A 23,013-nucleotide genomic window follows, 5' to 3' on the forward strand; every position below is an offset into this window, starting at 1 on the left:
AAGGGTATCAATAGCTCAATGACTACTTTTTGGATGTGAATGCAATGGGGCTTTGGGGCCTAAGTCTCAACTCAGTTTGGTGAATCTGCCTATAATAATTATTCTGCGTGGTTTCTATGGACAACAAACGCAGCAAATGAGAAAATAAGGTATCGAATTCACTTTCCCAGAGTAACTGTTCTCATATTGTTTCCTCATTTAAAAGACAAGCAAGTCTTGTTGCATTAAAAAAATATGCGTCTTTTCAGGCAAAACCTTTTCCCAGTTTTCGTCCCCTCCCCTCCTCTATTAAATAAAAAATTGAAAATCTACTACGCTGGAAACATTTCCGTAGTCGCCCATGAGAAAGAATCTAGAAGCTTTAATTATAATACGGTTGTTTTGGAAGAAAAATCATTTCCCAGATTTGCATTGGGCAATATCTTAAATCAACTGTGTTTTTAAGGTATCTTTACCGTCGTATGAAGACCTCATTTATCTAATAGTCAATTAAAAAAAAAAATCAATCAGGAGAACATGTGCTACCATTCTCCCCCCCCCTCTTATCTTCCAATTTAAACCCTTTAGTTCACCAATATTAATCTCCACCAACATTCTCACACTCTTTGCTAATAAGCTAAAAAATTTTGAAATCAGATTTGTTTTTCTTTTCCACAGAAAATGTTGGTCTACATGTCTAAAACAAACCGTTTTATAACGTTATGTTTTTTGGGTTGTCTCCTATTTTTTGGTCCAGAATAAAAAAAATATGTAAATAAAACAATGGAGATTGAACGCTCTCTGTTCAGAAGAAGGGCTGCTGGTATTCAAAGTCATAAAATGTCTGTTAAAAACAATATTTCGTAAATATTAAAAAAGATTGCCGCGTTAACACTGATCGCAAATATGTACAGTTATTGTGAGATAGCCATTTGTTCAAAACTGTTCAAAGATCACATAACACGGCATTTCGGGCTGCCACAACCCACAGAGTGTGGGTGCAAGGGTTGCAAGTAATGCTCTGGGGCATATAAGGCTCTTATGGTTTGGGTGGTTGTGGCAACTTTAGATAAGGCTGATTTGATTGGAAATTTAAAATTCTGGTTCCCTTTTAAGAGTGAAAAGTGATCGAGGGCAACTAGCCCCCCTCCCTGGCAGCCATCTGCCAGGGTTTTCATCTTGTTCACAATAGTCCAAAGAGCATGCAGCAATACCATTAGGGTGGACGTAGCCTCCAGAATCCATGGGCAAGGGTTGTAGGCTATGTCCCGGGGCAAAAGTTTTTATGGAACGGGTGATCGTATAAGCTTCGGACCGAATCGGGCCCAAGTAATTGGAAGTCGAAAGTTCTAGTTCCCGTTTTAAGAGTCAAAAATAAATGTAGGACAACCAACTCCTCTCCCATAAGCCTTTCATTCCCCAAAAAACAAATCCAATCAAAATTTAAGAGAGCCATTTTGTTAAGGATTGTTTAAAGTTCCAGTAATTATAACTTTGGGGATGTCAACCTCCCCGCAGTTCTCAGGGCAACGGCTGTAAGTAAGACAATTCGTTCATTGTTTTCATACAATATGTGTTATTGAGAAAGGTGTACAGTTTTGAACTTCATTCTCTCAAAAGACGAAGGGCATTCAAGTGGGTTTTTCAGAGAATTTTGAGGGGAGTGTTGAATTAAATGAAAACGTGTCATGTATATACAGATTATCAAAAGTATGTAACTCAGAATTGACTGGGTATATTAATTTGGAACTTTCAGGAAATGATAGGGGAGGTGATCAACAAGACAATATCTGCATGCTACCACTACTACAAGAACCGCCACTACTACTACTACTACTACTACTACTACTACACTACTCCATTTACAATATTAAGGGCAAATTTGAACCAAATCAAAAGACGCTATTTGCGTGTACGTTGTCAAAGGAGTGTATCTCAAGAGCTGCTTTGGGTATTCAATTGAAACTTTCAGAAAATTCTAAAAGGGGAAGACCATCTGACCAAAAGGCAATATGTGCAAGCTCCTACTAACGCTACTAACACTGCTACATTTACTGCTACTATTATTACTTCTGCTACTACTTCTATCGCAGCTACTCGTAGAGGCAATAGGTTAATACTACTGTTGCTACTAGTATTACCGCTATCACTAATATTACTATTACTAGTAATACCAATATACCACTGTGAATAATATTACAACTATATGTAAGGCTTTGAAGGTAATATTTTTAGCGTCTCTTGAAGTGGATGTTGAAGAAACCAATTGCTTCTGATACTACAACGCAAGCTAAAAGTATTAAGTTGAAGCTTTCAAGGTATATTTAGGCGGATTTTGAACTAAGTCAAAAAGATCCAGTGCCCTTTCTAAGAGTCGAAAGAGATTGGAGGGCGGGAAGTCCGCCTTCCAACCTCCTTAATTTTCCGACTGCATCGTGTTAAATTTTGAGACAACCATTTTGTTCAGCATATTAGAATGCTGAACCAACGACCGTGGATTGTCAGTTTAATATCCATAAACTTATATTTATTTTTTAAAGCTCTAGCAATTTCTTATTAATTAAAGTGGAAAAAGTTAGAACCTTTAAAATGTATTTTTTTTTTTGGAAAAGTGTAAATTACATTCTGGTCTTGAAAAGGCATGGGGATTATCAGCCCTGATCATTTTAATTTACTCTTTTTGAGTTTGGCTCGGCTATTTATTGTTATTTTTATTCATTTTCGGTTTCATTTAAGTATTGATGATGATTTATGGTATTTTGCGCTTGGAAGATTATTTGAATTTTATTTTTGTTCACTTTTGGTTTAATGGAGCTCTTTACTTTTCTTTGAAAAAACCGATTTGTGAAAAAAGTATTGAAATTAATTACAAACTATGAGCCAGAAGGAAATAAACTTTTTGAAACATCTTGAATTGATGTATGACAGGTCAGAGCACGCTTCACATTACCTTATAATGTATTTTCTAAATCTAAACGAATATTTATTATTTTTTTTTCCTTTAGGTCTGGGCTCGACATATTCGACAGAAACTGCTTTATAGTGATATATAAAAAATTATGATTAGTAAGGTGGTATTAACTAGCTTAGTATCAAATTGGATTTTTTAAAAGCATTGATTCTTACAAATAAAACTTTCTTTATCACTCCTTTCTTTCGGTCCCAAATAATAAAATAAAATAGCTTACAGAGTGCAAGTTATTTATTTATTTGTTTCCCTCAAAATCGAAGAGTATGAAAAATGCACAAATGAAATTACAAAAAAAAACTTCAACAAATGAAACGAAACATTGGCTTACAGTGGGCTTAGTAATATAACTGAAAAAAATACGTAAAAATTCAAACAAAATATTAAACATTATTTAATTCTGGAAAAAGGAAACCATTGAGCATAAAGAGAATATTTTAAGCAATGTAAAAATTATCGATCTTAATCCTAGCTAATTCCAACACCTCTTTTATTTTAAATCTAAAAACTAATGCAGTGTTACTAAAACAAATTTCAAAACAAAATAAAAATATGCAATATTTAAGATAGTAAATGCAAATTGAAGAAAAACCGCAGATTTTATAATCGTAAAGAATAAGGGCAGTATAGAGAACATGTGGGAGGCAACCGCATTAAAAGGAGAACCTTTAACATCACTACGATAGATACCACGCAAGCCATATTATTGAGCCAAATGCCTTTCAAATTTTTTCTGAATATTTAAAATTCGTACCGACTTCAAATCTTGAACTGACGTACAATAAAGTAGACAGCGACAAAGCATTCGCATAGGATTCTGATCGACGGATAATTCCTCTGGGCTTGGTCTGTTTTGGTGGAAGTTTTTAGGTAAAAACTCATCCTAGACAATTTATATACTATGTGTTGCCTCTTCGCCGTAGTATAATATTAGTAGGCATGATTATGTAATGAGTTGGAGGTAGTAGACTTGAAATTGTCTGTACAGGATTTCGACTCTTGTTGCTAGAAGAGCATCGCCAAGTGTTGAAAACCATATTGTGACCAAGATCGGCCCAGGATTACAGAAAACCTCCATTCGCACTGGAAGTCCCAGAGACTTCATGCTGTCCGGTTCTAAGACGGCTTGAGTGCTTCAGTGTAGACTTGAGAAGATATGTTAGTCCCCGTCCTGCACTGGTATCTGGGACCATTGCTTTTCCTGAGGCCAAAATAAATTCAATGATTTAAAGAATATGAAAATTAGAACTTGGAATGCTATGACGTTAAAAAATAACTATCTGTATCGATAGTTTGACTGACGAATTGAGACGATTCGAACTGGACTTATTTGGAGTTTCAGAAACTAATTCGGGGAGTAGGAAGGATGAAAATAGGTGATATAGGTTTTATTTGCTGAGTCAGGAAGGATGGGGTACAAAGACAGCGAGTACGGCTCATGATGACTAAGGAACCTGCTAAGTCTTGTTTAGACTAGGAAGGTATTAAGGATAGAATATCAATTGTAGGAAATGAAAATAGTAATAGCTGTCGACTGCTGCAATTTGTAGGTGTAACAATCTAGTCATAACCAATACAGTATTTGGTAATACAATGGTCCATAATTTAACGTGGTATTCACATGATGAGTAAGCGTTCGATTCTGCTGACAAAAGAGCTTTAGCGAAGGTCTTATCCTTGTATAGTATATCAGACAAATACATTAAAGTGATTAGTGCTATGTACGAGAATAACACTACTCCCGTTAATGTAGGGAATGAGGTTAGCAGCCAGTTTCGCATTGAATCAGGAGTTAAGCAGGGTTGTGTTCTATCCTCCTTTATATGGATAATTTTGATGTACTTTGTCTTAAAGAGCACAGGAAAGGCAATGGGAGAAGACGGAATTAAATGGGGAGGAAAAACTTTGCTGGACTTGGTTTATGCTTATAAGTTAAAGAACTAAGATCTAAGAACTCTAAAGATCTAAGAATTCTGATCACAGAAAGGGAAATCCCACCACTAATCAGAACTGAAAGAATGGTTGCCCTCTTCAACTATGAATTATTAAGTGACTTCTAAACATGCTGCTCGTTTTAACTTTCAACTCTGTTCTTTGAATTCCAGTAGATATTTTTTTTTCATGCTCGTTTTAATATATATATATATATATATATATATATATATATATATATATATATATATATATATATATATATATATATATATATATATATATATAAACACGAAAAACAAGGTTCTCTCACACTTCCTAATAATTTCAACACTAACACTTATGAAAATATACTATCTTTGAAATTTCTGATTCAGCGCAATAGACCCCTTAGCCTTATCATCAATAAAATAGAGGAGCTATTTTAAAGGCCAAATCGCAAAAATGTTCTATATTCCTGTTTTGCACATTTTTCATATTATCTAAGATTCTTTTACTCCCTAAAATCTCTCAGCACAAGATTAGATTTCTGTGTTCTAAAACTTTCGAAAGCGGACGTGAATATACCCTCTAGATCTGTAAATATAGTGGAAATAAAATCCATTATATTGGGAATTTTCCAAGAGAAATTCGTCTACTGAGTTTTGAATTCACCATCACCAACCAAAAGGCTTGTTTACACTAAACGACTGCCGTTAGCAAAACTCATTGCTGACATTTTTTTTTTTTAATCTGGAGACCAGTAGGCTAATTAATTTTATGTTTGTTTGATTTGGGTATGTTGTTTATTATGTATTGTGTAATGTTTCGAAATTAATCTAGTAGCTTCTTTGCTGAATCTGCTTCTTTGCAACTTTTCCCCAGTATCGCTTGAAGGAAAATGTACTATTGAAGACTTAGGGCAGGCACATGCGACCTTTACTTTTTTTTTCGTTGGTTATTCAGTGTCCATTATAAAATTATTTCCCAAAATAAGCTTTCAGACATAATGTAAGTACATCTAGGCTTTTATTTTTCACAAATGTTCCAACACTCCTTTCCCTTGAAAGGATATTCCATGTCCCCTTACTCTCCAGATATGAACCAGACTCCCCCCCCAAAAAAAAATGTTGAAGCTATGCTCATGGTTGGTACTGTTTATTAATTGCTTCTAGTTGATATTTACTTATCTAGTGTTTGCATTTAGTGTTTGTGGTAAGACTGTTTGTGCTTATTATCACGAAGAACGTTATGTTTAGTGATTTTACTTTATTCTCTTATTAGAGCTTTTCACCCACATTTTGTTTGAGAGATATTGCATATGAATTTAATTGAATATATTATTATTTACTTTTATATTTTCCTGCTTCTATTTCTTTTTAAGAATTATCTACCATTAACGGTACCCACTGTCTAATATTGCATTATTGTAGATACTTCATTTCAAGCAAACTTACCCACAATAGTCAAGTTGCTCCAAATCGCGCTATCAACCAAATCGTACTAAGCCAAAGATCAAAGATGAGACTTTTAGGATTTAAGATTTCTTACAACATCCCTCATTTTCTTCTAAGAAATGCATGAGCATGTTTAAGAAGACATCAAAATTCTTGCAATTAAATCTGTTCATCAAAGTGTATGCATGTAAATAATGTAGTATTTACGTGCATATTTACATTTGAATCCAATGATTCGCATAAAATGAGATTTATCTTGGACGAATTAAAGTGGAGTAGGCTATAATCAGTACGCTCATATTGAGATTTGGAGCATGAGACTTTTTTTCTGAAAATACTGAATTAGGATTCTAGATTTTAGCACACTAAACTTGAAAAACTGTGTCCGTAAGGGCAGATTTCGAGTCCAGGTGCTGCTGATTATATGGTTTGGAACGGGGGTTAGTGATGTGGCTCTGTAAGCTGAACCAAAGTTGACCCAACTCCAAATGCGTGCATAGAGAATTCTGGGGGTGGGGACGGGAAACGTCTGATTATTTGCCACCAACCATGCATTTTATTCCCGGTAGAATGCGGAGAATCAGGAGGTTCTTACCTGCGCTACGTAGAACATAGGTCAGTATGTAAAAAGTATAGAGGAATTCAAAATCTTAGAACATTAGCGGTAAAACTTATATTTTCTTTTCTTGTTGTCTATTAATCGAATTGTTTAATGTTTTTTTCGATTAAAAAAGGAAACACAGAAATTATTGATGAAAATCCATTCCAATTACTAATTTGCTAAGTCGACAGTGTTATGGGGCAAGTTCCCAAATATGTACACTTGTACATTAGGATGTGAAATTTTGTTTTTAATTTGAGGTGGGGTTGCAATGAAATGGATTTTAGTGTGGCTTAAGATGCCTCGAGAGATGCTAAAAATGCTTAATATGAATTAGAGATGAAAACATTCAAAAGAACGACAAGCACAAAATTAGTTCATTTATTGAAATAATCTGCGAATGCATGTTTTCATTATGTTTCGTGCAAACAGACTACAATACATATTGAAGCATCCATTTATATGTTTTCATCATGTTCTTAGCAAACAGATTACAGAACATTTTGAACCACACATTGTCATGATTTGATTGTCTTAAGTGCATACATTTTTGAGCCACACATTTGTAAGTTTTCTTCTGCTAAAATATTACACCACAAATTGAACCACACATTTGGCTGTTTTCGTCATGTTCCTTATGAATAGGCTGTACCAAATTTTTAACCACTAATATGCATGTTTTCATCATCTCTCGGCCACACATTCTGAACTAAACATTTGTATATTTTCATCGTATTTGTCCACACATTTTGATCGTATTTTTCGTGCACCACAGAAATATTTTTATAAGAATTCGCGAGTTACTTCAATTAAACAGATCGTGGTAATGAAAGTAAGGAGCGACCCGGCTCAATAGTAACCGAAAATCTAAAAAGTGGAATTTTGATACCAATATATGCATCAAAAGAATTTCATCTCTATGCTGATTTTAAATAAGTAAGTTTCACCACGTTTAGTTTTACCCGTCAAAAGTTATGAACTTGAGAAAATTTGCCTTATTTTCGAAAAAAGGGGAAAAACACCCTTAAAAGTCATAGAATCTCAAAGGAAATCAAACCACTAGATTCAGCATATCAGAAAACTCTACTCTAGAGGTTTCAAACTTCTATATGCAAAAGTGTGGGATTTTGTATTTTTTTGCCAGACGAAAGATCAAAGATGCGAGTTCATTTGTTTTTTTTTACCAGGGGTCATCATATCGAACCAGCGGTGCTAGAATGTGACAAAAGGGCTCATTTTGACGAAAATTAAAAGTTCTAGTGCTCCTTATAAGTGACCAAAAATCGGAGGGCAATTAGACACCCTCCCATACTCATTTTCTCCCAAAGTCACCGGATAAAAATTTTGGGATAGCCATTTTGTTCAACATAATCGAAAAATCTAATAACTATGTCTTTGAGGACGACCCAATTCCCCATTGTTCCCGGGGGAAGGGCTGCAAGTCATGGACTTTGCCGATTTTTCATATATAGTATTAGTTATTGGGAAGTATACTGACGTTTTCAGGGGGATTTTTTGTGGTGGTAGGGGGGTTTGGGGGAGGTGATTACATGAGTGCATCTTTCAATGGAAGAATTTATCATGGGGAAGAGATTTCCATGAAGGGGACGCCGGATTTTCCAGAGCATTATTTAAAAAAATAAGAAATTAAATAAAAAAACAAGTTTTTTCAACTGAAAGTAAGGAGCAACATTAAAAATTAAAACGAACAGAAATTATTACGCATGTGGGAGGGTTCGTCCCATCCTTAGTACCTTGATCTTTACGCTAAAGTATTTTTAGTAATTTCAAAAGAGCTTCTTATTCTAAGTAAACTACCTTTGTGATTCATTCTTAAAGAATAGGAACAAAATTTGATCTTCAGTGGAAAGAGCAAGGTATTGGCAAAGGGGCGAACCCCTCTCATGTACATAATAAAAATATACGAACATAGAAGTTTGTAAAGTAAGAAAATTTGTAATGTTCTTATATTTGATACCAACAAAAACGTCCGTAAATAAAATTGAAAATTCTAGTGGCCGTTTGCGTAGCCAAAAAAAATTGGAGGGCAACTAGGCCCCATCCCCTGTCCTTTTTTTGTCAAAATCATCCAATCAAATTTTTGAGAAGGCCGTTCAGCCAAAAACAGTAAAATTGATATGCAAATTTTTTTAATTACTCGTGTACGGTGAGCCAAAATCAAAACCTGTATTAATTCAAAAACATTCAGGAATTAAATAAAAAACAAGTTTTTTCCAACTGAAAGTAAGAGCAACGTTAAAATTTAAAGCGAACAGAAGTTATTACGTATATGAGGGGGTCCGTCCATCCTCAATACCTTACTTTTTACGCTAAAGTATTTTTAGTAATTTCAAAAGAGCTATTTATTCTAATTGATCAGCCTTTGTGATTCAGGGGCCATTCTTACAGAATTGGAACAAAATTCGAACGTTAGTGTAAAGAGCGAGGTAGTGACGAGGGGGTGAACCCCCCTCACATACGTAATAAAAATATACGAATATAAAAGTTCATTACGTGAGTAATTACTAATAAAAATGTTCTTAAATAAAATTAAAATTCTAATGGCCTTTCTTAAGTAACAAAAAATTGGAGGGCAATTAGGCCCCCTCCCTTTCCTTTTTTCTCAAAACCGTCAAATCAAAACTTTGAGAAAGTCATATAGCCAAAAAAAAGTAAAATTAATATGAAAATTTCGTTTTAATTATTCATGTACGGTGAGCCAAAATCAAAACCGGTATTAATTCAAAAATGTTCAAAAATTAAGAAAAAAATAAGTTTTTTAACTGAAAGTAAGGAGCGTCATAAAAAAACTAAAACGAACAAAAAATATTCCATTGGCCAAAAAGGGCAGGGACAGTCCCCTCCTCAACACACCACTCTTTACGCTAAGCTTTGACTCTTTCTCATAGCTCTACTTTTTAAAGCAATAAAAAACTGTAGCATAAAGAGTGGGGCGTTAAGGGGGGGGGCAGCCCCTTTCATTTACGGAATAATTTCTGTTCGTTTTAAGTTTTAATGTCGCTCCATACTTTCACTTAAAAAAAAACTTGTTTTTTTTTTTATTTAATAAGAACACAGAAGTGACTGTTCAATCGCACGACGGTAACAAAACGGTAATGGAAGGTATTATTTCAACATTTTTAGTGTTTGTTTCGGAAGTGATCAAATGTCAAATATGACCTTTACCCTTGACGGTTACGAAAGGTCAAATTATTAAAATAGTAAAGGTCAGAAATGACCTTTAGGAGTAACGATGCTAAAGGGTTATATTATTTAAATTGTTAAAGATCAGAAATCATCCTTAGCCGTGACACTAACGAAAGGTCATATAACAGTTTCTGGTACTGATGTCAAATTTGACTTTTAGCCGTGATGGTAACGAATAGTTTTATTATTTATAGAATTTCGGTGTTTGATTTGGAAGTGAGAAAATATCAAATATGACCTTTGGCAGTAAAGGTAACAAAAGGTCATATTATTAGAACAGTTGAATGTCCTTATGCACTTTAACCATTAAGATGAAGAAAGGTCGAATTATTTAAACACTTAAAGATAGGTATGACCTATAACTGTGATGGTAAGGAAAGGTAATATTATTTTACCGGTTAAAGGTCAGATATAACATTTAGCCATGAATGACTGAAAAGGTATTATTATTTAAACAATTTTTTGTTTGTTTCAGAAGTGACAAAATTTGAGGTATGAAATTTAGCCGTGACGATTACGACAGGTCCAATTTTTGAAACAGTTTTTGGATTTGCTTCTGAAGTGAGAAAATGTTAGATATGACCTTTCGCCGTGACCGTGACGAAAAATCATATTGTTTAAGCTATTAAATGCTAGATATCATCTTTAGCCGTTACAGTTACAAATAGTCATACTGTTTAAAAAGTTTTTACATTTGTTCTGGAAGTGGGAAATTGTTTTGAAAATGACGGCCTTTTGCCATGACGGTAGCGAAAGGTCATACTATTTTATCAGTTAAAGGTGATTTATGGCCTTTAGCCTTGACGGTTACAAAAGGTCATATTATTGAAACAGTTTTTGTATAAGTTTCGGAAGTGAGAACATGTCAGATACGACCTTTAAGGGTGGTGGTAGCGATAGGTCATATTATTTAAACAGTAAAAGGTCAGAAAAGACGTTTAATCATTACAGTCAAGAAAGGTTATATTACTTAGACAGTTTTGGCCGTGATTGTTACAAAAGGTCATATTATTTAAAGAGTTCTTGGTATTACTTTTGGAAGTGAGAAAATTCCAGATATGGTCTTTAGCCTTGACGGTAACGAAAGGTCATACTACTTAAACTGGTTTTGGTATTTGTTTTCCGAGTGAGAAAATGTCAGATATGACCCTTAGCCGTAAAAGTAACGAACGATCATATTATTTGGACAGTTAAAGCCCAGGTATGACCTTTAGCCAGGACGGTTACAAAATCTCATTCTATCTAAATAGTTTTGTATTTGTTTCGGAAGTGAGAAAATTTCAGATATGACCTTTAGGCGTGGGTGTAGCGATAGGTCATATTGTTTAGACAGTTAAAGGTCAGAAAAGACATTTAGTCATTACAGTCAAGAAAGGTTATATTACTTAGACAGTTTTAGCTGTGATTGTTACGAAAGGTCATATTATTTAAACAGTTCTTGGTATTTCTTTTAGAAGAGAGAAAATTTAAGATATGGTCTTTAGCCGTGATGGTAACAAAAGGTCATACTATCTAAACTGGTTTTGGTATTTGTTTCGGGAGTGAGAAAATGTCAGATATGACCTTTAGCCGTAGAAGTAACGAAATATCATATTATTTGGACAGTTAAAGCCCAGATAGGATTCTGTTTATATAGTTTCTGTGTTTGTATCTGAATTGAGAAAATTTCAGATATGACCTTTTGCCCTGACGGTTACGAAAAGTCAAATTATTGAAACAGTTTTCTCATTTGTCTCAGAAGTGAGATAATGTTAGAAATGACCCTTATCCGAGACGGTAACGAGAGGTTATTTTTTTAAACCTTAAAGGTCAAATATGACCATTAGCCGTAACGGTAGCAAAATATCATATTAATTAAATGGTTAAAGGTCGAATATGACCATAGCCAGGATGGTTATGAAAGGTCATAATATTCAAATAGATTTTGCGCTTCTTTCTGAAATGAGAGAATGTCAAATATGACCTTTAGCCGTGATGGTTACGAAAGGTCATATTAATTAAAGAGTTAAAGGTCATATATGACCTTTAGCCATGAATGCTACGAAAGGTCATATTGTTTCAACTGTTTTTGCATTTGTTTCGAAAGTGAGAAAATGTCAGATATGACCTTTAGCCTAATAGCCATATCATTTAAATAGTTTTTGCATTTGTTTTGGAAACGCAAACAAATGCGTATGACCTTTCTAAATATAAAAGACTAACCTAAATAACGATGAAAATGTTGGTTGCAGCCATATGAGTAAGATGGCCCTTTGTGTCTTGATCCCCTTTAAATTTCATGATTTTACAGTTTTCAAACATGCTCAAGTATTTTCCATATAATTTCTTATTTTCAAGCTTTTTTAGGGGGACTCAGACCCCTCCAATATCTTGGTGCTCCTATAACAAAATATTTATTAGATTCAACTCCATATAAGTTCTAAGTTTTCTTAAAAGTATGGCTGTTCTAGTGAACAATAAGAGCATTTTCTCAAGTTTCAAAAGGTTCTCTTTTCTCAAAAGGTTCCAGGATTTCTTCTACTTTAAAGTTTTCCATTGCTTCAAATTGCATTCTATTACTATCAAACTTATATTGTTTTAGTATTACTCTAATCAATCTGTCCTATAAAAAACAGATTTGGAGAAAAAACATCATTAAATTATTGTATAAATTACAATTTTTGCCGACAATCAAACTATCTTCAGACCAGAAACACATTTATTTTTTTTCATAATCTAAATGAAAAAAAATTCAAATACAATAAATCAAGATGTAGCATTTTTTCAGCTTAATTTTATAACTCTCGAAAAAAAAAATTGAATTAAAATGGAATAGTTGTGGGCATCAAGTCATGGCTAATCACTCGAAAAATTTTGCAGCTGGAACTGCTAAAAAAGTATCTGCAGCTACATGTGCCAGTTGACCGATTATTTGTTTTTTGAGAAAACATGAAAATATCCCAAACAATTTCTATTGAGAAAGAATGAGGAGTGGAAGGGCGTTGTTAGTATATAATACTTCCTACTAGAAAGATTTGTTTCTTCACCAGGTTATTCTCAGTAACCTTGTGCTTCAAATAATTTAAAGTATATACAAAATTTCATTTCACATAAAGACAAATAAAACAAATAAAACACTTTGTTTCATTCGAACACAACATCCGCTGAAAGGTGATGCCACCTTTCATGATTTTTGTCAGGAAATTTGAGGGCATCTAACCAGTGCCGTAATCGCTCTCCTTTCGACGATAGACTGAGCATAACACCTCCTAAAATAAGAAAAATACGTTCTCAACTACAGAATAAATTAGACTGTGGTACCTGGGTTTGCGATAAAAGAAGAAACTCGAGTTAGTATCCAATAAGAGACAAAAGGATGCAACCAGTGACACCTAGCATTGCTCATAAGAATCCTGAAGAGCATTAATAAAGCTTGAATAAAAACAATTGTTTCACTTTTTATACTATTTCCTTTTATACGACCCGTGCTACAGAAAGATTACCTTATTGCCAATTCATATTTATATCAACAATACTTAGGAATGTTATTATCATTTTGAGTTCTACTCCCTGCCCAGTTACCTCGTCTTCTTAATGAGAACAAATATATTCTTTATTACCATATTTTCATGTATTCAAACCTTAAGAGACGAGTTCCAAAATCTTGAAAGACTCAGCATGGAAAGTCTGAATTCTTCAGTCAAAATGTCAGTACTGTAGATGTCTTTCAACGTCGTAACCACTCATGTTGCCATTCACATAATTTAAATAATTGAACAATTTGGGTATTAAGAAGAAAACTAGCCCCAATGAGAGTATAGTTGAAATAGCTGAAATATATTTAAACCAATATATATTAAAACTGAGATTATAGTTAAATGTCAAGGTTTATTGTGATCCAGTCGGAAACGTTCTGAAACAGGATGTATTTTTTTTTTAAGAGCATTTTTACTAAGATTTTATTTTATATAATAATAAATTTTTATGAGCATGAAAATAGTTAGGCCTAGGTTAGTTACAAAGCCAAATCCAGGGATTGGGTTAGGGGTTTTAAACCCCCCTACCCCCTCAGAAAATTTTTTTGCTCGATTCGTAATAAAAGAAAAGTAACAAAAACCAAAAAAAGTAACAAAAGTAACAGAAAAACAAAAAATACATGTAAACATATTCTTGTAACATAAACCATGATAATCATCAACGTCTTGCAGTAAATGGATCTTGCATTGTGTAATTTTTTATTGTTAAACAGGGAAAAAACTATTGCATTGGTACGGAAACATTTGCATTTGCTACGCATTTGCTGCGTAGCTTGTAATTGTAGATCGTGGGTATTCGCTGTTTATCAATTCACTCTCAGTCAGTTGAGTTTAGGATTGCCACTCCCATGGATTTCTGCATGTTTCTATGAATTTTTAGACCCCTGCCAGGGACATTGGGAATGCCATGGATTTACTTTTTTTTTAAAATGGATTTATCGTGCAATCATGGATTTTAAGTAGGAATTACGACTTTTACTTTTTTATGTGGGATAAAACTGCTGGCACTCCGAAACAGCAAAAACTATTCTTGCGCGGTCCAAAATGGGTTTATATGGCTCAAAAATTGACCTCGTCAGCGCACTGAAGAACCGCTGTGAAGTCAAAAGTTTTAGCATGCAATATATTTCTACCATACCGATGAACAAAAAAAAATTGCCCCTTCTCTTGCCCTCGCTAAGGTCAATTGTAAATCATCTGCATTAGAGAGCTAAACTGGTTAACTATTGTCCTTTGGGTTCTTTGCAGAAGGGATGCTGAGAAAATGGAAAGACAGGTCAACAGATTAAGAAAAAGATTTGAGCACACATATACCCAAGTGCCTAAAAAATCTGATACACTGTACTTCTATAGTTCTTTCATTTAATCTAGGCTGCAGTGTACTTTAATGCGTGAGATCTACAGAGGTTTGTATATATGTTGCCAAAGGCTTATTTTGTAAAGGTTTAGAATTGTGGCTCACAAGGAGGATACATGCTAGAACAAAAATAGTAACACTTTTAGATTGCTAATTTATTTTCATTTTTGTAGTTCAGTTTGCGTTTCTGATAAATTATCTGCACCCACCCCTCTAATGGTCTCATATAGCCAGAGGCTATATAAAAAGCTAACACAACAATTGATAAAAGCTGATTCAAAACTAGATAAAAAAAGAAAAGAAATATTGTTCATTTAAACTTGCTGTATATCATAAATTAAAAGTTCTATAATTTTTTTGGTTTGTTTTTATATAGCCTATTGCTATGCGAAACCATTAAAGGTGACTAGGAATAAATTGTTATGAACGTCAACAAAAAAAATGAACAGTTAGTACTATAAAATGTCTCTGGTTTTGTTCTAGTATTTTCCTTTTGAAAAACCACTAGTCTAGAAATTTACTATTCATTTTTTCAAACATGACAATCTTAGGTTGAATGACAACACTGCAACTCTAGGGTTGAAAGACATTATCTTGAAGCAACTGTGGATCGACAAATTTATTTAACCAACCTAATTGGTTCTGCTTCAGATATTACAAGCGTGATGATTGTTCAGCAAGCTTCTAAAAGGCTTGGCTTCTAAAAAAGATATGCCATGGTTTGCTGTTTTCGGATATTTTTGCCGTTATTCGCGCCGTCTTCAGCCACAGCATTCGATGTCCTGGATCCCGAAATAGATCAGTTTGCCAATGACGTTTACAATTTTGTTTCATACAGCACCAAAAGAAAAAGCGAATTTTCTGAAGGCCATATACTCGTCATATGTGCCAGAAACTCTATTCTCTGTCAGTTTAAAACATGCTGCTTGGGAATGGAGTAAGTAGCCAAAGGCTGCTGGAACAGTGGGATGCCCTAAATCTTTATTTCCAGAGCATGCCATTTTATAATATTCTCACTGCAATGAGTATCCATGAGGGTCTTAGAATTTTCAAACTTTGGCTGTATTACCTCTTCTTGGGGTATATCATACTGGTAGTGAATGGGCTAATCATGGAATTCCAGAGCAAAAGTTTTTGAGTTTACCTGATTCTTAAGAAGTATGCTGGACAAAATAATGCAGATTTTTTTCAAACAGGAAGTCGGAAACAAAAAATGACCCTGTTAAGATTAATTAAGTATATAAGTATGACGGCACAAGACTCTTAAGGTCCAAACTGGCAGTGCTGATCTCTGTTTCGTGGCCCTTCAGCCTTTTAAGATTAAAGTATGGTCTCTGACCACTTTCAGATCATATTAAAACGCCTGCTTTGGGCTAAAGTTCCAGGTGCTTTGTGATGACATTAATGAAAAGACTTATTTCAATTGGAAGCTAACCTCTGGTAAACACAATTGTGTTATGTTATATCAGAGATTGTGTTTAGAAATCAACAGAAGGGTCGATTCTTGTGACAGACTTTTGGTTCGGCTGAAGTACGTTGATCCTAAGGTAGCGGTGAGTGACGGTATCCAAAGCTGAGTGGGAATTTAAGTTATCCACAATTCTCCGGACGTCTGACAAAAAAACAAGGGGTATTTTGTTATTAGTTTTGCAAGTGCATTGACGTTATTGACAACCTCGTGGTCAGAGCATTTCCAAGCTTGATTCTTGTGTCTCACATTTCTCTGCAGCAGTGGAAAGGCGATTTTCGCTTTTGAGGTTGAATAAAACACCATTGAGAAACAAGTTGGATCAAGAGACGGTGTTACCACTCAGTAGAGAAAATCAGTATGTTCCTGCCCCTTAACCCTTTGATGCCTGAAGGTTACCTCAGGAACCACGAACTTTTTAATTTATTTTAATCCTGACCGTTTGACCTATTAACGTCAATCCGTTTGCCATTGTCTCAATCTGATCTACCTAGACAGGTTTGTATTTTTCTTAGTCCGTAATCTGTCACCCTTGTGTGAGGTAATGAAGTTTGAACCTGTGCCCTCTAGCCTTGCTTGTTATTCCTGAAAGGTGAGAATACTTTTTTGTGAATAACTTTACTGTTTATTGTGCTAGAGTTTTCATTCCAAAAGTTTTAGAAAGAGGACGTTTTGTTTGTTCAGATGAGCTAACATACACTCCTATAGCTGGAAAACCAAAGGATAGAAACGACCCCCAACGTCGTGGTTCCTCTGGGAACCATCCGGCGGTAGCGAGACCAGATGAGACGGTAAGCCGTATACAGTGTGAGATGCCTAGATATCATGAAAACAGTTGCTTTACACCATTGGAATCAAATTTTGAGAGCTCGACCATGTCTCGACCATGTTCTGTGGCTTCAAGGAACCATCCGGCATGCAAAGCTCCGAATTTTATCGCTCGGAAGAGCCATCTAGACAAGAACTGGTGGAGTTGCCGTCGTCAATAACAATGTAGGGGAGACCGGGGTTGACCCGGACGCGATTTTTTGAAACGGCATATCTTCTAAGCCATTGACTTTTCTCCAGTTCTGACTTCACCATAAAATGCGTATCCGTTAGGACTACCTTCGAGATTTTTTTCAGATTTTTCTACAAAAAGGAAAAAAAGATTTTTATTTTTTTTTCATTTTTTTGAAATGTCCGAAACAACCCCTACCCACGGGGTTGGATCGGACGGCCCCAGTATTGGTTCGGACACCATGCTAAACCATTAGATTTCGACTTCTTTTTTTTCAAATATGCATAAAAGTATAAAAAGTAAAAAGCAGTACTTCAGCTATATAAAATGACAAAAAAGCTTTAAAATGACACACCATTCACCGGAGTTGGTACGAGCTGAGATTTTACTCAAAGACCGCTTAGTATACGACTAAAATATATTCCTAATGCGAACTGCTGTACTTGCTTAGTAGAAATACTTATTTTCAAGCATTCATCCGTGTATTTTCTACCCTAAATACCAACCTTTTAGAGACGGGGTTGGTTCGGAAAGATAAAAAAAATGTCCGAACCAACCCCCAATCGCCGTGTCCGGCCCAACCCCATGTGTCCTCGTGCGACGTCAAAGTGATTTGAAAAAAAAATCAAATAGATGGCGCTCTAGAATCTTTCTATGTGAGCTACTTTTCTCCTGAAAAAATGTCATCGCAAATCCAGCAGCCTGGTCCACTCTATTAAACTCCAAATAGAGACCCTTGAAAGAAATTCTTACCTTAAAAAACACTTTTTGCAAAATGCAAACAAATGGCTGCGTGTATCTAGATCCAAACTGGCTTGATAATAGGGCAGTAGATGGTGCACCTTTCGTGATTTTTTGAGAATTTTTACTAAACCGCTAGGTGTCCATACTTGACTGTCCAGATCAGCCCCGTGTCCGGGTCAACCCCGGTCTCCCCTACTAGACTGTTACCAAATATATTTTTTACAGTGCAGAAATGGACCAGCCTTCTCCGAGTACATCAAAAACTGTGGAAGATGAGTATTCGGCTGTCCAGCGAAGACTTCGAACACGCCCCGTGTCATTAGCACAGGCTCTGAATTTTATTCTTTGCCCGGAAGACAACTCCGACCTCGAAGATCTGTCTGATGAAGATGAGGACCCATCTGATCCTAGTTTTCTCCTTCCTGATCCTGATAATAACCCGCAGGAAGAAGAGATTGAAGAAGAAATAGAAAGCGGTCGAATTGAAGCTGACGACCACAACAGTGAGGATGACCATGAGGACGTCGAGATCGCCAGACAAAATCCCACGAGCTCAGGCACTGCTGCTTCGAAATCAAGCAAACGACGGGACCTTGCTTGGAGAAAAGTGGATTTCGTCCAGCCAGATGCTGCGTGGAAGGATCATCTTGTCGTCGACCAAGAAATGAGTGGCAAGACACCCCTGGAATTTGTCAGGCTGTTTTTTGACCAAGGCGTGGTCAACTATATACGTGACCAAACGAAAATTTACGCTCTTCAAAAAGGTGCCAAAGAATTTGGAGTTTCATCTGCCGAGGTGGAATGCTTCTTAGGGATCCTTGCATTCACAGGAATAGTGAAAATGCCGTCATACCGCAGTTACTGGTCAAACGAAACGCGCTACCCTGTAATAGCTGATGCCATGTCGCGTGACAGATTCGAGCAGATCAAAAAGTATCTTCATTTCAACGACAATCTTACCCAGAAACCACGAGGAGACCCTGGGCACGACAAGATCCACAAAGTTCGTCCTCTGATAGAGATGATCAGAGATAACTTTATGAAGATACCCCCAGAAGAACACCAGGCAGTAGACGAGCAAATTGTGCCGACAAAACAGGGGATTTCGTTGAAGCAGTACAATCCCAAGAAACCGCATAAGTGGGGTTATAAGTTCATCTCAAGGGCTAGGGAGAGTGGTTTCGTTTACGACTTTGAAATGTATACGGGTAAGGGGTCGGTTGATGTCAGTGACCTGGGAGTTGGAGCTGATTTTGTCCTGCGGCTTGCAAGAGGAATACCCAAGCACAAAAATTACAAGCTATTCTTTGACAATTGGTTCTCCTCGTTAGACTTGGCACAAACACTAAGTGATCAGGGCATACTTACACTGGCCACAGTGAGGGCAAACAGGTTGAAAGGCTGTGCTTTGGAATCCGACAGCAAATTGAAAGCCCGAGGAAGAGGCTCTTACGACTGGCGAGTGGAAACGCAGTCGAATGCCATTGTGGTGAAGTGGTATGACAATAAGCCAGTCCACTTGATTTCGACTTATGCCGCCCTAGACCCAGAAGATACGTGTAGGCGGTGGGATGGTAAACGAAAAGAGTATGCCGATGTCAAGCGACCATATTGTGTGAAGGAGTACAACCGCTTTATGGGTGGTGTAGATCTTGCCGACATGTTGCTGGAGCTTTACAGGATCGACTTGAAGTCACGGAGCAAATGGTACATGAGGATCTTCTTCTTCTTGTTTGACCTCTCCGTTGTGAATGGCTGGCTCTTATAACGCAGGTGTCTTGCTGCTGGGCAGAAACCAATGAACCTGCTACAGTTCAAGACAGATGTGGCACGTGCACTTCTATCTGGTGCATCTTTGGTAACACCAAGGAGAGGTAGACCTCTCAGTGACGCAGATACCAACTCTCAGAAAAAAAGAAATTATACTTGTCGCCCCCCAGATTCGACAAGACTCGATGGACAGGGGCACTTCCCGGCTTGGATAGAGAGCAAACAGAGATGCAGAGTATGTGTACAAGCTCATTCCAAAGTGAAATACGTAAAATGTGAAGTGTCCTTGTGTTTAACACCCAACAGGAATTGTTTTCTGACTTACCACACTATGTAGCCGATCAGAGTGTTTTTGTGCCATGATTGCCGGATGGTTCCTGTGGGAACCATTTTTTTATTTCATCATCTTTATCAATACATTTTTTTTCTTGCCATTTCTGTCGTGGAATAGGTCATAACGAAGCCTGGAAACGGCCGAAATATTTTTCCCATTCTTTTTTCATAATTCAGACATCAAAGGGTTAATAGTTGAGTATCCATGGTTCGCAGATTGTGCCCGGTGCCGGAAATGAACAAAAAGGGGCACCAAAAAAATCCCTTTTTGATTAGGCTATGGTGAATTTTAATTTTTTGTTTGTTTAGAATCTTGAGTATTTCAAAATTTAGGCTAGTCTTGTCCTATTACTATTTTTTTTATTGTTATCTGAGGTTTATGTAAAATCATTCTTGATGAGCCTAGAAGTTAGAATACTAACTGCATTCGTTTTTGTCTTTTAAATGTTTACGTTGCTAATTGTTTAACGACTATAAAGAATTCGTTTTTCTTAGTTTAGCTCAAAATCTCTAAGATAAATCGAGAGTAAAGCCGAATCTGGCGAAAAGACGCCAAAATTTGTAGAATTTCAAGCAGATTTCCTATTCCGATCAAGGGAAAAAGAGCTAAACAGCAAACAGCAAAGTTAAACTGAGCTCGACCTCAATTTCCCTTTCGAGAAAATCAGGAGACTAACGAAAAAAGAAACGAAACGTTTATAAAGCAAAAAAAACTTATTTAGCTTTCGAAATTGAAAAGAAACGCCTTTGGCAGTGTGAAGCACCGTAGTCACTTGGCAACAAGAAGAAATAGCAAAACTGTTTCTTATGGTCCAGTGGTCACTCTTGGTTCACAAGGATATGGTGCCAAAATAATGAGTACATTTCGGTTTTCAAAAGTTATTTATTGGTTGAACCTGATTTCGCAACGAAGACGACGGTAGTTGTGATGACAAATTTTACGCACCTGGTACCTGCAGAATGCAGAATCTTGTATCACTCAGGAGAAACTAATTAACAGCATCGGCATTACGTGTGCTTTACCGTAGCAAGAACTTATTCTTTGAAAGGTAGCACTGTCAGTGACGCGAAACGTCGGGCGAGGAACATTTTGGTTCACTTTCGCAATATGCTTCCCATACATTTTTCTGAGCTGGTGGCAATCCTTAGTAGATACTGAACCACCAGAAGTGTACGCTCCAGTCCTCTTGGTTCGCACAGATGAGGTGCCGAAATAATGAATGCATCTCGGTTTTAGAAAGTCATGTTTCGTGATCGAATCTAAGTTCAAAACTACGACGACGCTAGATGCCTTAAATATTCAATGCACCTGGCATCTCACAGGAAACAGAATTTTGCATCATTCAGAAAAAAATAATCATCGTTTCGATAATACACATGTTTTTACATAACGATGATCTATTCACTGAAAGGTTGCACCACAAGTGACGCGAAGCGTCATGAGCGGCGCCTTTTCGTTTCCTTCGACAATACACTGGCCACGGACAAGCCATTGACTTTTTTCTTACGCTTGCCAGGGATTTTTTTCGAGCTTGTGGCAACCCTGGTTGAATTCCTGACTTTGTTAAGGCTCGACGGTAAGATTGCCGCAAATTAGCTATGAAGGAGAGAACGTAATGTAAAGAAATAAAGACGGCTATCCTATCCCCTGGTAACTATCAACAGGTTTAAAAGGTGGTCATTTTGTTGACTGGAAAATTTTAATAGCCGGGTTTTCAGTTGTAACCTGACTTTAAAAGATGAAATTGCAAAAAAAAGTGTACAAATATAAAGAGTTTGGTTCCACTCTCAGTATTAGCCTTCAATCAAGTTGAGGGAGGAATAAAAAGAAAGAAGTAATTAAAGAAAAAACTTGACTTGAGGATAATTGATAAGAACATTAAAAAGAATAAGCTTAAAAATAACCAAAGAACCAAAAGAATAACCAAAAGCGTCAAAAATTATAATTTTTATTTTATTTTTTTTAATTTTATTTTTAAAAGCTCCCAAACTTTTACATCTACCCGTTTCATGCAAGATGGGAGAAAAAACTGTGTTGGCCCTTTTCTGGGCCTATGTTGACCCAATGTTGGAGGAAGAAAATATTTTTGTTCTTTTTTCATCTGTAACAACTTTCCGTTTCCCGAGGACAAGCTAAGAACTAGTAAGGAAAACAATTTGGAGCCTCTTTTGGATCCAAGGTTTAAAAGGGGGCAGTATTTGTTTTACTACTATTACTACTCCAAACAAGTCACTACATTACCATCCCGCCTAAGGCTAACACAGGTACACCGGCACCTCCTCAATCCCAAGTTATTTAAAGTCTCCCTCTTTATACCCTCCCAAGAAGTTCCAATCTGTTCAAGTCCTTTTTTACAGCCTCCTCCGTCCCAAATAGATAATGACCTGCTTGATGTTTAGCCCTAGATAGTTGGCCGAAAAGAACAATCCTGAGCAATCTATCATCCTTGATCCGATGAACGCACCCTAATCATCTCAAATTTTCTCTCATTATTAAACAATTCGCGGTAACGAACTGTAAGCAAGGAGGGACTCCGCCCAATAGTAAAAGGCTATAAACTAAGCAGGAATAGTAACTGGCATCAAATGAATCGGCTTTTCATGCTGATTCCAGATATATAAGATTTATTAAATTTTACGTTACAAACCCAAGGAAAATTTACCTGATTTTCGAAAAAGGGGGGAGACATCCCACAAGAGTCA

The 23,013-nt window shown here is 36.1% G+C and overlaps 2 protein-coding genes across 4 annotated transcripts in view; both read right to left on the bottom strand.

Annotated features, from left to right (window-relative positions):
* The window catches only part of LOC136039877 (Na(+)/citrate cotransporter-like), a 100,303-nt gene extending 93,925 nt beyond the window's left edge, over window positions 1–6,378 (bottom strand). For both annotated transcript variants that reach the window (XM_065723835.1, XM_065723834.1), the window contains exon 1: window positions 6,316–6,378. The gene's annotated coding sequence lies outside the window, so the exon portion shown is untranslated. The remainder of the gene's footprint in view (window positions 1–6,315) is intronic.
* Window positions 6,379–13,183: 6,805 nt separating this feature from the next.
* Window positions 13,184–23,013, bottom strand: part of LOC136039878 (double C2-like domain-containing protein beta) — a 124,261-nt gene continuing 114,431 nt past the window's right edge. For both annotated transcript variants that reach the window (XM_065723836.1, XM_065723837.1), the window contains one exon: window positions 13,184–13,371. In XM_065723836.1, the coding sequence (XP_065579908.1) occupies window positions 13,247–13,371 (125 nt within the window). In that variant the 3' untranslated portion in view covers window positions 13,184–13,246. The remainder of the gene's footprint in view (window positions 13,372–23,013) is intronic.

Source organism: Artemia franciscana, chromosome 20, assembly GCF_032884065.1.
Source record: "Artemia franciscana chromosome 20, ASM3288406v1, whole genome shotgun sequence".
In the NCBI taxonomy this organism is placed as follows: Eukaryota; Metazoa; Arthropoda; class Branchiopoda; order Anostraca; family Artemiidae; genus Artemia; species Artemia franciscana.